The sequence below is a fragment of the Salmo salar genome, chromosome 21, assembly GCF_965601325.2.
Source record: "Salmo salar chromosome 21, fSalSal1, whole genome shotgun sequence".
In the NCBI taxonomy this organism is placed as follows: domain Eukaryota; kingdom Metazoa; phylum Chordata; class Actinopteri; order Salmoniformes; family Salmonidae; genus Salmo; species Salmo salar.
The window spans coordinates 10,403,141-10,419,211 of record NC_138311.1 but is presented as its reverse complement, the minus strand read 5'-3'; the positions used below and the strand labels follow the sequence as shown (position 1 = coordinate 10,419,211).

Genomic DNA, 16,071 nt, shown 5'->3' with positions numbered 1-16,071 from the left:
TTTATGTCTGTATCATGCCACATGACCCTCAGTTGATATACTGTCAGGCTAACTCATGTCGAAAGAATCCTATGTCACATCTATTAAAGAACTAAAAAGGCACAAAACTCTAAAAACATTGGATTATTGCAATGAAATATTTACAGTGAACATTTGATTAGATATGAATATTTATTGTGAAAATAAGGGCTGTAACATTAACACCTGATATGATATAATATCTACAGTATATTATTGCTATGAAATATACAGTAACAGACAACCAATGCCACTATCATAATGTCTGTTTGCCTAGTGACTACCTAATCCACACTTTCTAGTGAGTATCTAAAAGGGCCCTCCTTGAAAGTCCTTAGAAGGAAGTGTCAACCTAGAATCTAGCATGGTTGCATTTACAGTCGTTAGGGCTATCAGAAGTGACTCACTAGGCCTAATGAGGTTAATAGGGAGGCAGGGAGGGGTGTAGATTGATCGAGGGAGGAAAAGAGAGTGAGGAAAAGAGAAAAAAAAGACAGTGAGAGAGGGAAAGCAGAGAGAGAGCCCGAGTGAGCTCGAGACCGAGAGAAGCTTAAATGACATTTCCCTGGGAATAAATAAAGTACCAATCTATCTAATGCTCAAATCAGTTGTTTTTTCTTTACATGAGGGAAATATATGAGACTTCAGACTTGTGGCTGACAAACATGTTCTAAGCCACCACATGCCACACATTACCTGGACCATTTTCATCCCATAAAAGTAAGCTAATGCATGGGGACATGAGTGACAGCTGCTTAGATTAAATTAGGTAGCTTTTCAAAATAAAGTGCAGAGTGAGTGCTAATATATGAGTTTGAGGTAGATACTGTTTGGAAGTTAAATGAGCAAAAATGTGAATAGGGTTCCATGTACATATCCATACGTGTGTGTGAGAGTGTTGGGAGGACCAGGACACCCCTGGGCTTATGCTGTGACCTACATTGGGGCCTGATGCTCCCAAGGCTGGCAGGGAGTGCGTGTTTGTGTGCGTTGTGCAGTATGTACTGTACTGATGAGATGAAGCTGCATGGTTGCATTAACTGTATGACTAAGAGCCTCAGCTGGACAAAATACAAAGAGATTAATGTGCACACATTAAGAGGGAACGTACAAATGCATATAAACGCTAATGCGAACAAATATAGCCTACTGTAGGAAAATTCATACCTAAAGTACACAAACCATACAAGTGCATAAATTCATAACAATGGTGCATGCATACATTAAGGGTGCAACACCAAATTCTATCTCTGGAATGCCTTGAGAGCTCATACCATCAGATTCCTTGTGGGCTTTCAAATGTATGTGAAACACAGACCTGGGTCAAAATAATATTATGTTTCCTTTCAATTACTCTAGGTGCACTTGATTTAGCTGTGCAGGTTTTTTTTATTTTTTTTTAATTAGTAGAATTACCACAATGCATAGTGGACATGCATACAGTACATATCACTCTTGTAGCCAAGCTATACTGAACAAAAATATAAACAAAACATGCAACAATTTCATAGATTTTAAATACATTTATTAGGCCCTAATCTATGGATTTTACATGACTGGGAATACAGATATGCATCTGTTGGTCACAGATTCCTTAAAAAAAAATGTCCTCACAATGGACCTCAGGATCTCGTCACAGTATTTTTGTGCATTTAAATTGCTATCGATAAAATGCAACTGTGTTTGTTGTCTGTAGCTTTATGCCTGCCCATACCATAACCCCACTGCCACCATGGGGCACTCTGTTCACAACATTGACATCTGCAAACCACTCGCCCACACTCTCTCTCTAAAACAACGTCTGAGGCGGCTTATGGTAGAGAAATGAACTGGCAACAGCTCGTTTGGACATTCCTGCAGTCAGGATGCCAATTGCACTCTCCCTCAAAACTTGAGACATCTGTGGCATTGTGTTATGTGACAAAACTGCACATTTTTGAATGGCCTTTTATTGACCCCAGCACAAGGTGCAACTGTGTAATTATCATGCTGTTTAATCAGGTTCTTGATATGCCACACCTGTCAGGTGGATGGATTATTTTGGTAAAGGAGAAATGCTCACTAACAGGGATTAAAAACACATTTGTGCCCAAAATTTGAGAGAAATAAGCTTTGTGCGTATGGAACATTTCTGGGATCTTTTATTTCAGCTCATGAAACATGGGACCAACATTTTACATGTTGTGTTTATATTTGTGTTCAGTATAGATTCATTTAATTGGCATACATATTGCAATTAGTTGAACGTATAGTGAAAGGGCATGCAAAAACTATTCCCCATATGAATACATAACGTCAATTCTCTAGGATATTATGCATTTGTATCTTGGATGGCAAAAATTGCCTTCAGCAGACTGACTGACTAAAACCAATGTATGCTTAATTACAGGAAATTACCAAGGACCCATCTGTAAACACAGTTCCTTATTTATATCAAACAGGAAATGACCTGACCATCGCCCAAATTCCAAAGTGGTGGACATTAGAAAATATTATCTTGAATAGCTTAAGCACCACCCCTAAACTTAACCCTGTCCTTGACCACTTTTGGAGTGAGCCATTTCTATCAACATGGTAATTTTAAATCCAATCACAAAAGGCAATAACGACGTAAATAGACAGAGCAAACAAATGTCTATGCGTTTTGACACGTCTCGGCGAAGAACTCTACCATGCCAAACAGTGTGCACGTTTGTTTGTCTGAAGGTGGCCAGAACTTTCCTGGCTGACGCTCTACACACTTTGGTCTGGATACACAGCTGCTTTTTTTACTCTCATTGAGTCCAATGTTAATGGTAGTTTTACAGTTTTGAACATGAGAATGTTACAGAACGCACCTTTAATATATTTCATGATTATATATATTTTTTTTTGTAGAATTATAAACAATAATACGAAAATAGTAAAGTTATAGTAAAGTCATGTTTATTCTTTATAGATTAGTAGATGTCAAATAAAGAAGGATTAACCTGTTAATAGAGCAATAAATTGCAACATTTTGCAGCACTTTCAGTATTATTCTGACTTGAGATATGCACACTTAACAAAATAAATTGTATAAGTATCCCACTGACATCGTTAAATGATTTACAAAAAAGTATTACCTCAACTCTAAATTGGTAATTTGTCCCTTTGTGTCTTGAGTACTTATATTAAGATGATCACAGTTAAGGTCTATGGTTTTGATGTTTTCAACCATGATCACCACACTAAATAAGATTATCTGTACAATATCCTTGTTCAGATGTGCTACATCAAATCCAGAGCCCACAGATTCAAAACTGTTGTGTAATAGTCGTGCATTTGCGCAATTCATATGCTGTAAACCTTGCCGATAATAGCTTGCATGTCCTTTAACATTCTTCGTTCAATCAACCTGAATAATACAAAACGTTGAGGTTTTGTAGTAAAGTTTGGAAGGTTACATGTGTAACCTGCGCAGTTCTTTCCAAAACTCAGCGATGCCCAATGACAAAGCTCTCTCTGCCAGGCCTCTGCACTCATGGGGTGTGAACCCCACCAGCGCCGTGCCCTTAGTGACCACCCCCTGCCATCCTGCCAGCTCTGCCACCCTGGCTGTGATAAGAGATGCTGGGGCGTGGCAGTATAGCTGCCCACCAATACTGAAGGTGGGCCACGGCTCGCCCCGCTCCCCAACCTGGCTAGGAGGGTTCCCCTTCATGCTCTCCACATTGCAGGCCATCTCCACGGCACCCTCGTGTGGCAGGGCCAGCACTTGCACCCCCGGTATCCCCCCAGGAGTAGACTCCCTAATCGACATGGCGATGCTGCGCCCCAGAGCCAGGTCCTGGGTGTCGATGGTGACGTTGCAGTTCATGACGTAGGGACTAGCTCCGATGCCTGCATGGCAAAGGTGGGGTCAAAGGTCAGAAGATCAAACAAAAAGTCACAAGATGGTGCGAACAAAAAGGTACAGAGATGCGGTTATTTTCAAATGTGTCCAATCAGTGGTTACTGGGTACGCTCTCTCTGTGCTATAATTCATGAGAGTGTAATGTGGGGGCACTGAGGGCCTGTCCTCAGAATGAAACATGCAATCTAGCCTAACCCTATGTTTTAAAAATCACCTCTCAGTAATTGCGTGCACAGGAGATCCACCAACCGCCAAGCCCTAAGCAAGTGCTAACCTGTGAGGCCATATCGTTTCTGTGGCAGGGGCCCCACGTCTGGTCGGCTGGCTCCTGTGTCTGGATTCTTCCTGAACCAGCCCATCTCCTTGCGTCTCTGCGCCAGGCCTCGGTGCTGGGGTGAGTCTGCCCAGCCAAAGAAGAAAGCACTGGTGCCACTGACCCGTTCAGTCAGCCCAGCAGCCACCGCTGGACAGGGTGAGAGGATGGGTTAACACATACAGTTGAAGTAGGAAGTTTACATACACTTAGGTTGGAGTCATTCAAATTCATTTTTCAACCACTCCACAAATTTCTTGTTAACAAACTATAGTTTTAGCAAGGTGGTTAGGACATCTACTTTCTGCAAGACACAAGTCAGTTTTCCAAAATTGTTTACAAGCAGATTATTTCACTTATATTTCACTATGTCACAATTTCAGTGGGTCAGAAGTTTACATACACTAAGTTGACTGTGCCTTTAAACAGCTTGGGAAATTCCAGAAAATGGTGTCATGACTTTAGAAGCTTCTGATAGGCTAATTGACATAATTTGACTCAATTGGAGGTGTACCTGTGGATGTATTTCAAGGCCTACCTTCAAACTCAGAGCCTCTTTGCTTGACATCATGGCAAAATCAAAAGAAAATCAGCCAAGACCTCAGAAGAAAAAAAATGGTAGACCTCCACAAGACCTCCGCAATTTCCAAATGCCTGAAGGTACCACATTCATCTGTACAAACAATAGTACGCAAATATAAACACCACGGGACCACGCAGCCGTAATAACGCTCAGGAAGGAGTCACGTTCTGTCTCCTAGAGATGAATGTACTTTGATGGGAAAAGTGCAAATCAATCCCACAACAACAGCAAAGGACCTTGTGAAGATGCTTGAGGAAACAGGTACAAAAGTATCTATATCCACAGTGAAACGAGTCCTATATCACATGGGGACAAAGATCGTACTTTTTGGAGAAATGTCCTCTGGTCTGATGAAACAAAAATAGAACTGTTTGGCCATAATGACCATTGTTATGTTTGGAGGAAAAAGGGGGAGGCTTGCAAGCCGAAGAACACCATCTCAACCTTGAAGCACAGGGGTGGCAGCATCATGTTGTGGGGGTGCTTTGCTGCAGGAGGGACTGGTGCATTTCACAAAATAGATGGCGTTATGAGGGAGGAAAATTATGAGGATATATTGAAGCAACATCTCAAGACATCAGTCAGAAAGTTAAAGCTTGGTCGCAAATGGGTCTTCCAAATGGACAACGGCCCCAAGCATACTTCCAAAGTTGTGGCAAAATGGCTTAAGGACAACAAAGTCAAAGTATTGGAGTGGGCATCACAAAGCCCTGACCTCCATCCTATAGAAAATGTGTGGGCAGAACTGAAAAAGCGTGTGCGAGCAAAGAGGCCTACAAACCTGACTCAGTTACACTTGCTCTGTCAGGAAGAATGGGCCAAAATTCACCCAACTTATTGTGGGAAGCTTGTGGAAGGCTACCCGAAACGTTTGACCCAAGTTAAAGAATTGAAAGGCAATGCTACCAAATACTAATTGAGTTTACGTAAACTTCTGACCCACTGGGAATGTGATGAAAGAAATAAAAGCTGAAATAAACAATTCTCTCTACTATTATTCTGACATTTCACATTCTTAAAATAAAGTGGTGATCCTAACTGACCTAAGACAACAAATTTTTACTAGGATTAAATGTCAGGAATTGTGAAAAACTGAGTTTAAATGTAGTTGGCAAAGGTGTGTGTAAACTTCCGACTTAAACTGTACTAATTGGATATCACGAAAAGAGGAGAAAAAAAGGGTTAAAAAACAAACAAATTACATTTAAATTTAAAAAAAATTCACTTGAAAATCTATGGCAAGACCTGAAAATGGTAACAAGAATTTTGAAAAGAATAAATGGGCAAATGTTGCACAATCCAGATGTGGAAAACTCAAAAGCCTTGTTCACATTGGCAGTTTGAAGTGACTCAACTCAAAAATGCATGCATATCCGATTCGAATCAGTTCCTTTTCCTGCAAGCTGAACAGCCAAAAATGTACATGAATCTGATATTTTGAGCCACATTTCAAACCACTGTCGTAAGTGGTTTGAGGTCTGACTCCTGACAATGTGATTTGTGTCTGAATGGTCAAATCTGAGTTATTTGGCATATCTTGTTGCTTGCTAGCTACTCTGTTGAAAGTTGGACAAGAACATGTGGTAGCCAATTAGATTGTTAACTGTTTACAAACAAATTAGTGAATCGGGTATTGTGTGTAAATGGGTGAGAATTTTTTTGTTATACATTTTGAATTCAGGCTTTAACAACAAAATGTGGAATAAGTCAAGGGGTATGAATACTTTCTGAAGACACTGTACATACACCACTGCATGAGGTGCTGCACAATGCACACTTATACAGCATACAACATGATGTACTGAGAAGAGAGAAAGAGGGGGCCAAAGCTTTAAAGTGTAGACACATACATGCAGGCACACGCACACCACACACACACCTCTAGCTTCCTTGGCACAGTCCCCCAGTCCCACCTCCTCTCCCAGAGGGTAGAGGGGCACCAGGTCCACAGCGCCCATCGTTGGGTGGCCGCCTGCATAGGCACTCATGTCAATCAGTCGACAGGCCTGCTCACACGCAGACAGCACTGCCTCCTCTGCAACAGAAACACATTGACAACGCCTTCTATTATTGGAATGACACAAGTGAAATAAGGGTTCAGTTATTGGTTAAATTAGGGTGCTTAATTCCTGGTCTGCTTGAAAAATGTTTAGGCAGCCATGTTCAGGAGTTACTATACCACTGCCCCTCATAAGAGTAAAAGATTGTCGGAGGATAATGAAGACCTTTGCAAAGTACTTGTCATATTTATTGTAACATTGTGATCCTGAACAAAGCCTGTAGGAAATGTCCCTTAGCGTAGTTGTTGTTTTTCCCCCAATAAAAAGGACAGAGACTCACTGATGCAGTCAATACTGGCCACGATGGTGATGACAGACCGGTTGTAGTCTTGGTCATTAAAGATGTTGAGCACTGTTGTCCCTTCTCGCCGTCCGCCTGACAAGATGCATACAATCGGAAAGATGCATAAATCCATGAAGAAACCATGATATTTTGTTAAATCATAACTATTTTTCACTCCTATCACCACGTTACTACTGTATATGCAGTGAACAATGAAACATTTTTAGTGGTAACTCACCATTACTGTCAAATACAGCTGCCCTGGCCACTGTTTCCACCAATTCCTTCCTGCGGGCTTCTGAGACATTGAGGAGGCAGGCGACCAGACGCTGGCCTATGGCACTATGAGCCATCCCCCTGAAGGAACCCATGTCACTGAACTTTAGGTAGGCTGATTTTGCAGTGGTCTATTTCACCCGATACAAATTGTAGCTAAACACCAGTTATTTAACAACTGTACTGTATTTCCTTGGGTCTCTCTACTATATTCTGATGCTTGAAAAGTTCTCAAAACCATCTGTTTTACTCCATTTAAATACAACTTCATGGAGAAATGTAACATTTTCATCACAAAAATGTCAATATGTCTACAACATCGTGGCAAACTGCAGCTTGGTTGATCGAAAAGTATGTGATATCTCGCCATCATAACATAAACAACATATCAAACATAAACATGGAGTACATTTTTTTTTTATAGAAAAATTACAAACGCATCTGTGTCAAAGGAATATCCCACTTCTAACTTTGAATGTTGTCATCAACCAAAATGATACAAATCCAAACATGGCCAATACAGTTACACAAGACTAGAAAGCAAGCGCAGTTCATAAATGCATTCATTAACATATAAAACATGACATGCTAAACATCTCTCGTGCGGGCCTGATATGTAGCCATAATGTCATACTTGCGTTCTAATAACCACGAAAAATGCCAACACACAGTCAATCAAGTGTCTACTGTAAAGCGAAAAATGTATACACCTTGCAAAATCTGTGATTCAGAAGGTGCCTCTCCAATAGAAATCGGTCGTCACTAGTTACCACAGCCACAAAGTCATAAACCCCGCCCATTTATACAATTCTCTGGTTAAAATCTGATTTTAAACCTAATCCTAACCACACTACTAACCTTATGACTAACCTTCAATTAATACCAAAAAGCACATTTTCGTTTACATGATTTTTTTACGACAGCCAATTTTGACATGGTGACTGTGGTAACTAGTGTAAACCATAGAAATCCCCGATCACACTTATAAACGATGTAATGGCGATGTCGGCTAAACTAAACTCATGCGTAAAAACACATCATCTGGGCTAACTGTCGTTTCGCGCTAAATTGCGCTGGTGCAGGCTGTCAAATCAAAGGCACAACTTCGATACAAAAGTTATTTTTATGTAAATGAAAACGTGGCAGTTTGTCACTTTCACGAGGTTAGCGTAATAAGATGTTCAAGTACTTAAAACATTGGCTCAAATCTAGGTTGTGCCTTTAGATTTTGTGAAAAGTAACAACTAAGGAATAATTAGTCACTTCTCTTATTGACTTCTCAAACGCCGGCCTGGTCTGCTTCGCAAGCGTTCCCGGAAGTCTCTCGCCATGTTGCACCTCCGGGTTTAAAAAAAAAAAAAAAAAAAATCCGGGTTTAGTGGTAAATTCAATCTTCAACCACTGAGATTATAAACCGAGAGGCAACATCGCGAGACTTCCGGGAAGGCATGCAAAACAGACCAGGCCAGGGTTTGGGGTTTCAGAAGTCATTTAGAGAAGTGACAAATTCTTCCTTAGTTGTCCATTTTCTCAAAATCTAAAAGCACAACCTAGAGTCGGGCCGCCAACCTCATGAAAGTGACAAACTGACACGTTTTTATCCAAAACAACGTATTGAAGGTCTGCCTTTGATTTCACGGTCTGCACATGCGCAGTTTGGCGCGAGACGACCGTTAAAACCGATGACGTGTTTCAGTGCATGCGTTTAGCACTTACAAGACACCATGACTTCGTCTACTTCAAGCGTGATCGGGGTTTTCTATTGGAGAAGCAGTTTCTGCCCATATTCATATTGTATGGTCTTTTCTGTGATCATGCGCAATTCGTATTTCGCATCGGAACCGGATGAGGGCAGGTTCCAGTGCTGACGCCCTTGGTAAACAGCGACACGTGGAGGACCAAAATGCAAAGACAACAACAGTACTAGCTTTTGCGTCACCCAGGCTGACAAAAGTATCAACGTCCAGGATAAACAACGATGTTGACGAGGATATACAACGACATAAGGTAGAAAGTTGTTTATGACTATTTTGTCGATATTGCATCGTTTTGCACGTTCATTGTCGTATGTCTGTCTCGGATGCTGTGTCTGGCTATGCATTTGCGTCTAAACTACACTAATCCGGTTTTAGCCCCCATGATAACCGCTCGTGGAGTTGCAACGGGCTTTCATTGTGCAGCCAAAGCAATGAGCGCTGCAGCAGGTTCATCGTCCTTCGAGCCTCCAGAGCATTGTCTGCCTGGAGTCCAGGAAACACGCCCTGGGAGCCCGCCGCGACTGCGGAGACTGGTCGACATTCCGGGATGCGAACCGGACAGAGTCAACGACTTGCTTCTACTCAGTACTTCGGAGTCACAGGGACGGTGCGGTTCAGACGCCGAAGATCGCAGTGCACATGTTGTGTTTTTCCCTGGAGACATACAGGTGAGAGGTGTGGGTTTTTTCATGCAGGTACATTTGAATATCACTTATTTCGCCATCAAATAAACATTTCAGCTATTTGTCATGACATTATGCAGGTTGGTAACATTATACACGTATGCCAATTGATGCCAAGCATAAGGGTGAAAGGCCGTTGCGTAGCTAGCCTATAATCCTGTTAGCGAAATTGGTTACAGCTATGGTTGGTTGATTACATTTCAAGTGGAGTGTCGAATTCACATACTCCTGCCCACAAATAATAACATCCATTCCAAGAGTTCCAACAGGCTAGCCTACTAAAATGTTATGATTCCAAGTGTGTTTTAGTAATTCCGAGGGAGTGTTAGTATTCTCGGGATGTCGCGAGTGGGATGCTCAGCAATTGTTAATGAATGTGTTCATTGTATGCGACCCCTTTAATGTCTATGTATGCAACCCCACACCATGATCACATAGGGACCACTCTTTCACCTGATGTGTTAAACTTCATTGGGAGGAGGATAGTTTAAAAACTAGGTTTGTCTTCCACCCAAGGACCAAAGACATGAGGTTAGACTTGAGACTTGACGGAAGGGGTAGCCTTTTTTTCTCAGAATTAGTTCATGGTCATTGTTAGGCGAACTGCATGACACTGCAGAACAGGTCTTATCTCCCAATTGATGCGGTTGTTATTTAGTTGCCATGATGCACAAAAACATGAACCCTTCTTAAGCTGCTTTAAGCCAGGTGACTCACCCCATCTTTCTCGCTCCATCCTCGGCCCCTTCCCTTCTGTCCATCTCCCCCACTCTCACCCCCGTCTGTCTATTTCCCTTTTCACTGACCACCTCTCCTTTTCCCCACCTCTCTCCGCCTCCACCCAACCCACTCCTCCCCGTCTATCTCGTACACCACTATTCCTCTGTCCATCTCTCATCCCTAGAACTTCCAGCAGGAGATGTTGCTCCAGCCAGAGGGGGCGCAGTGGCTGTCCTGGAGCCTGGAGAACGTCGCTCTCACCCTGGGTCGCCGCTTCCCTGACCGCCACGTGTGGGTGATCCGAGCCTCCCGTATGTACCTGCACAAGTTCAGCTGCTATCACAACTTTGTGGAAAGCAACCTGTTTGGAGCGCCCGAGCACTCACCTGACTACGGAGCATTTCGCCACCTGAGGTATCCCATCTTGTAATGTTTTATTCCAGCACTGTGATTGTCACTAACACTACCTACCTACAGTGCATTTGTTAAGTTTATTTTTCCTCAATCTACACACTGTACCCCATAATGACAAAGCGGAAACAGGTTTAGACATTTTTGCAAGCTTATATGATTTTTTAAATACCTTATTTACATAAGTATTCAGACCCTTTACTATGAGACTCAAAATAGTCCTCAGGTGCGTCCTGTTTCTATTGATCATCCTTTAGATGTTTATTGAACTTGATTGTCCAACTGTGGTAAATTCAATTGATTGGACATGATTTGGATAAGCACACACCTGTCTATAAGGTCCCCAAGTTGACATCAAAGCAAAAACCAAGCCATGAGGTCAAAAGGAATTGTCCGTAGAGCTCCGAGACTGGATTATGTCGAGGCACAGGTCTGGGGAAAGATACCAAAAAGTTGCTGCAGCATTGAAGGTCCCCAAGAACACAGTGGCCTCCATTCTTAAATGGAAGAAATGTTGAACCACCAAGACTCGTCCTAGAGCTGGCCGCCCGACCAAACTGAGCAATCGGGGGAGAAGGGCCTTGGTCAGGAAGGTGACCAAGAACCCGGTGGTCACTCTGACAGAGTTCTACTGTGGAGATGGGAGAACCTTCCAGAAGGACAACCATCTCTGCAGCACTCCACCAATCAGGCCTTTATGGTAGAGTGGCCAGACGGAAGCCACTCCCCAGTAAAAAGGCACATGACAGCCCGCTTAGAGTTTGCCAAAAGGCACATAAAGACTCAGACCATGAGAAACAAGTTTCTCTGGTCTGATGAAACCTAGATTCAACTCTTTGGCCTGAATGCCAAGCGTCACATCTGGAGGAAACCTGGCACCATCCCTACAGTGAAGCATGGTGGCAGCAGCATACTGTGGGGATGTTTTTCAGCAGCAGGGACTGGGAGACTAGTCAGGATCGAGGGAAAGATGAATGGAATAAAGTACAGAGATCCTTGATGAAGACCTGCTCCAGAGCACTCAGGACCTCAGACTGGAGTGAAGGTTCACCTTCCAACAGGACAACAACCCTAAGCACACAGCCAAGACAACGCAGGAGTGGCTTTGGCACAAGTCGATGAATGTCCTTGAGTGGCCCAGCCAGAACCTGGACTGGAACCTGATCGAACGTCTCTGGAGAGACCTGGAAATGGCTGTGCAGCGACGCTCCCCAACCAACCTGGCAGTGCTTGAGGATCTACAGAGAAGAATGGGAGAAACTCCCCAAATACAGGTGTGCCAAGCTTCTAGCGTAATACCCAAGAAGACTTGATGCTGTAATTGCTGCCAAAGTTGCTTCAACAAAGTACTGAGTCTGAATACTTATGTAAATGTGATAATTTCTGTATAAATTAACAAACATTTCTAAACCTGTTTTTACTTTGTCATTATGGGGTATTGTGTGTAGATTGAGGATTGTTTAAAAAAATCTCAAATGGATTTTAAGGCTGTAACGTTACAAAATGTGGGAAAGTCAAGGTGTCTGAATACTTTCCAAATGCACTTATTTTTTTTATCCAGTTGTCTCAACTTTATGCAGTTGTCTCAAATTGCTTTAGATAATCTGCCAAATGACTCAATTATAACTGATTTGTAGGGCACTGCTGAGCAACGGCATGGAGCGAGCTGGCTTGCCTAACCCCCTCCTGCTTCAAAGGGGTGGCGACACAGTCGCCCCGGGTTTCTCCTTGGCCGTGGTGGGCTTCAGCAAAGGCTGCGTGGTACTCAACCAGATGGTGTACGAGCTGGCGAGGGCGCGGGCTGACCCGGAGCTGGGGCCATTTGTGGAGCGCCTCTCAGACATGTACTGGCTGGACGGTGGCCACCCCGGAGGCAGCGAGACCTGGGTGACTGACAAACGGGCGCTGGGGGAACTAGCGGCCAGCGGGGTTGCGGTCCACGCCCACGTGACACCGTATGAGGTGCGTGACCCAATGCGAGCCTGGGTTGGCCGAGAGCATGGGCGCTTTGTCAAGAAACTTGAGGATCTAGGGGCCCGACTCAGCCAGAAGCTGCACTTTGAGGATGAGCCCGCGTCCATCGAGAACCACTTCCGGATCATCCAGGATTTCTGAGGCGTTTGTTCATTCCTGATTGTCTATTGGCATGCAAAGTAAAAAAAAAAATAAAAAAAATACTGGCAAAGCTTGATTCGATCTGCAAATTTCTGGTTTAATGCAAGGGGCTAAAGCTAGTTGAGTCTCATTCATCCCTCTTGGTTCTTCCTTTCGTGCAGAAGTCAATCTATCACTGTCCCTATCTTCCTAGACCTCATTTCATGATCTAAGGGCTCAAATATAATTGTCTTTAAAATCCAAGCATGCAGATTCCAATTGGAATGCATTGCCCTTATCTAGACACCCCTCAGTCGTTTGTCCTAGCAATCTATTTCCTTACTTCTACTAGATTGGCCTTTATCATAGACAAAGTTTACATATTGTACCGAATAAGGGCTATTTGCATGTGAACATTTGACAGAATGCACCTTTTAAAAAGAGTATGTAGCACAAAATCAAACCTTTCATGAAAAAAATTGGGGAAATGGCACTGCACAACTTCCAGTAAAGTCACTTTCTAACTAGGGATTTCATGTTTAATTTAGGTAGTACAGTAATTCTGCTCATAGATTATGCATGTATGAACTACACTGAAACATCCAGCCCAAAGCGGGAGGTTTAAAAAAAAAAAAAAATGCTGTACTTACTAGTCGCCAAAGTTCCGGAGCATGTCTTTAAGGTCGAGAGCCAGACCTGTCAATTGTCAGATTATCTTGATTGTAACCTTGCCTTTTTGTGAAATATTACACATTGATCGTAAAAAGTAGCTTTGATCCAATGTCCAGTGTGGTTGAGTAAAGTTTATTTTCTTGCAATATTTCGGTGGCAAAAGTTGACTATTCCTCAAATGCAGCAGCTCCTTCCATTGAACATTGTCTTGATGTCAAGTGACATACTGTGGTGACTTGGAGTGGGCCTCTCTTTCACCAAGGAACACTTGGTGGTGTTTGTGTGGAACAACTCAATTTCCTGATATTGCTTGGGTCAGAATGTCCTGTAACTTCTTGTAAATTGATTTATGTTCAGTGATGGACTTTGAGTTGGAAGTTAGCTTAAATGAATCTTGCAGGCTGATGTTCAGCATTCATACTGTATTCTAATAGATTAGAGCGATATCTCTTGGTAAGCTTATAGAGCTGCTTTTGCACTACCATGCTGGATTTCTGGTGACTATTGTTTCAATGGCTACTGAAATACAATGAATGTGCTTTTCTACTTCATAGCCATTCCATTTTTTTAAATGCTGTTTTTGTTTTTAAGACATGCTATTCCATAGCTGCTGTTGTATGATTTGCTAATTTAGAAAAAAATGACCAACTCTTAAAAGATACAATACTGTTGGAATGTGTGTGTGTGTGTGTGTATAGTGGTTCTTTCAGTCATAAACACATTTTATATTTGTAAATGGTTGATTATACCTAGCTGCATGCATGTCTGGCACACAACAATCATGATGCAAAATACATTTTAAGGTACACTATATGACCAAAAGTATGTGGACACCTGCTAGTCGAACATCTCATTCCAAAATCATGGTTATTAATATGGAGTTGGTCCCCCTTTGCTGCTATAACAGCCTCCACTTTTCTGGGAAGGCTTTCCACTAGATGTTGGAACATTGCTGCCGGGACTTGCTTCCATTCAGCCACAGGAGCATTAGTGAGGTCGGGCACTGATGTTGAGCGATTAGGCCTGGCTCGCAGTCGGCATTCCAATTCAGACCAGTCAAGTTCTTCCACACCGATCTTGACAAACCATTTCTGCATGGGGGGGCATTGTCATGCTGAAACAGTAAAGGGCCTTCCCCAAACTGTTGCCACAAAATTGTCTAGAATGTCATTGTATGTAGCATTAAGATTTCCATTTACTGGAACTAAGGGGCCTAGTCTGAACCATGAAAAACAGCCCCAGACCATTATTCCTCCTCCACCAAACATTACAGTTGGCTCTATGCATTACGGCAGATAGCGTTCTTCTGGCATCTGCAAAACCCAGATTAGCCCATTGTACTGCCAGATGGTTAAGCGTGATTCATCCCGCCAGAGAACGTGTTTCCACTGCTCCAGAGTCCAATCAAGCGCATTGAGCTTTACACCACTCCAGCCGAAGCTTGGCATTGCACATGATCTTAGGCTTGTGTTCGGCTGCTCGGCCATGGAAACACATTTCAGGAAGCTCCTGACAAACACTTCGCGGCTGTTGCTTCTAGATGTTTCCACTTCACAATAACAGCAGTTACAGTTGACCGGGGCAGCTCTAGCAGTGCAGAAATTTGACAAACCGACTTGTTGAAAAGGTGGCATCCTATGTCACGTTGAATGTCACTGAGCTCTTCAGTAAGGCCATTATACTGCCAATGTTTGTCTATGGGGATAGCATGGTTGTATGCTCAATTTCAAACACCTGTCAGCAACGTGTGGTGAAATAGCCAAATCCACTAATTTGAAGGTGTCCACATACTTTATAATCAATGTTAACTTATCATTTACTACATACGGTCATTAAACACCTGTAGCTAGCTAAGTCCTTACAACTTGTGCATCCACAATTGATAATGAATGAGTTTTAAGTGGAGCTTACAGGGGAAGTTCAGGATTTTACAACTTGATGTTAGATGGATCCTCATACTGAAAGTCAATGGGAGTGATAGGGGCATGTGTGTCAATGTCATTGCCAAATCAACTGAAATCAACTCCTTATTTGTTTTGATATTACTTTAAGGTGATTTTGCTTTTTTTCTATGTATGAAAAAAATACATGGGACACATGGCCATCAGCACTAGGAGGCAATGTTTCCTCATCAGTTGATGGCAGAACAATGGAGATAATTGCTTACTTGCTTTTGGCAGCACAATGCCCCGGATGATGGCATACCTTAGTTCTATTGTTTATGGCCACTGGTAGTTCCTCTGTTTAAAGACCAGTCTCTGCAGATGTTGTCCACAAATGTTTCTTGTGGTCTTCACACCTGAGGGAACCCACTGAGATAAGACAAA

General features: G+C 42.6%; 2 protein-coding genes across 8 annotated transcripts; one reads left to right on the top strand and one right to left on the bottom strand.

Moving 5' to 3' along the window:
- Positions 1-2,921: 2,921 nt before the first annotated feature.
- ftcdnl1 (formiminotransferase cyclodeaminase N-terminal like 1) lies at positions 2,922-16,069 on the bottom strand. Of its 6 annotated transcripts, none has more exons than XM_045704419.2 (6): positions 15,950-16,069; positions 7,370-7,488; positions 7,129-7,224; positions 6,668-6,823; positions 4,167-4,355; positions 2,922-3,879 (listed from the first exon to the last, which is right to left on the bottom strand). In XM_045704419.2, the coding sequence occupies exons 2-6, from the start codon at positions 7,482-7,484 to the stop codon at positions 3,440-3,442; spliced, it is 996 nt and encodes a 331-aa protein (XP_045560375.2). In that variant the 5' UTR covers positions 7,485-7,488; positions 15,950-16,069; the 3' UTR covers positions 2,922-3,439. The 6 variants fall into 6 exon arrangements, with proteins under 6 accessions (XP_045560375.2, XP_014019405.2, XP_045560376.2 ...); XM_014163930.3 differs by lacking the exon at positions 15,950-16,069 and adding an exon at positions 8,671-8,813; XM_045704420.2 differs by lacking the exon at positions 15,950-16,069 and adding an exon at positions 7,845-8,664.
- On the top strand, positions 9,053-14,423 carry c21h2orf69 (chromosome 21 C2orf69 homolog). Of its 2 annotated transcripts, XM_014163928.3 has the most exons (4): positions 9,053-9,414; positions 9,540-9,832; positions 10,752-10,981; positions 12,616-14,423. In XM_014163928.3, the coding sequence occupies exons 2-4, from the start codon at positions 9,545-9,547 to the stop codon at positions 13,091-13,093; spliced, it is 996 nt and encodes a 331-aa protein (XP_014019403.1). In that variant the 5' UTR covers positions 9,053-9,414; positions 9,540-9,544; the 3' UTR covers positions 13,094-14,423. The 2 variants fall into 2 exon arrangements, with proteins under 2 accessions (XP_014019403.1, XP_014019402.2); XM_014163927.3 differs by having other exon boundaries at positions 9,053-9,832.
- Positions 16,070-16,071: the final 2 nt, after the last annotated feature.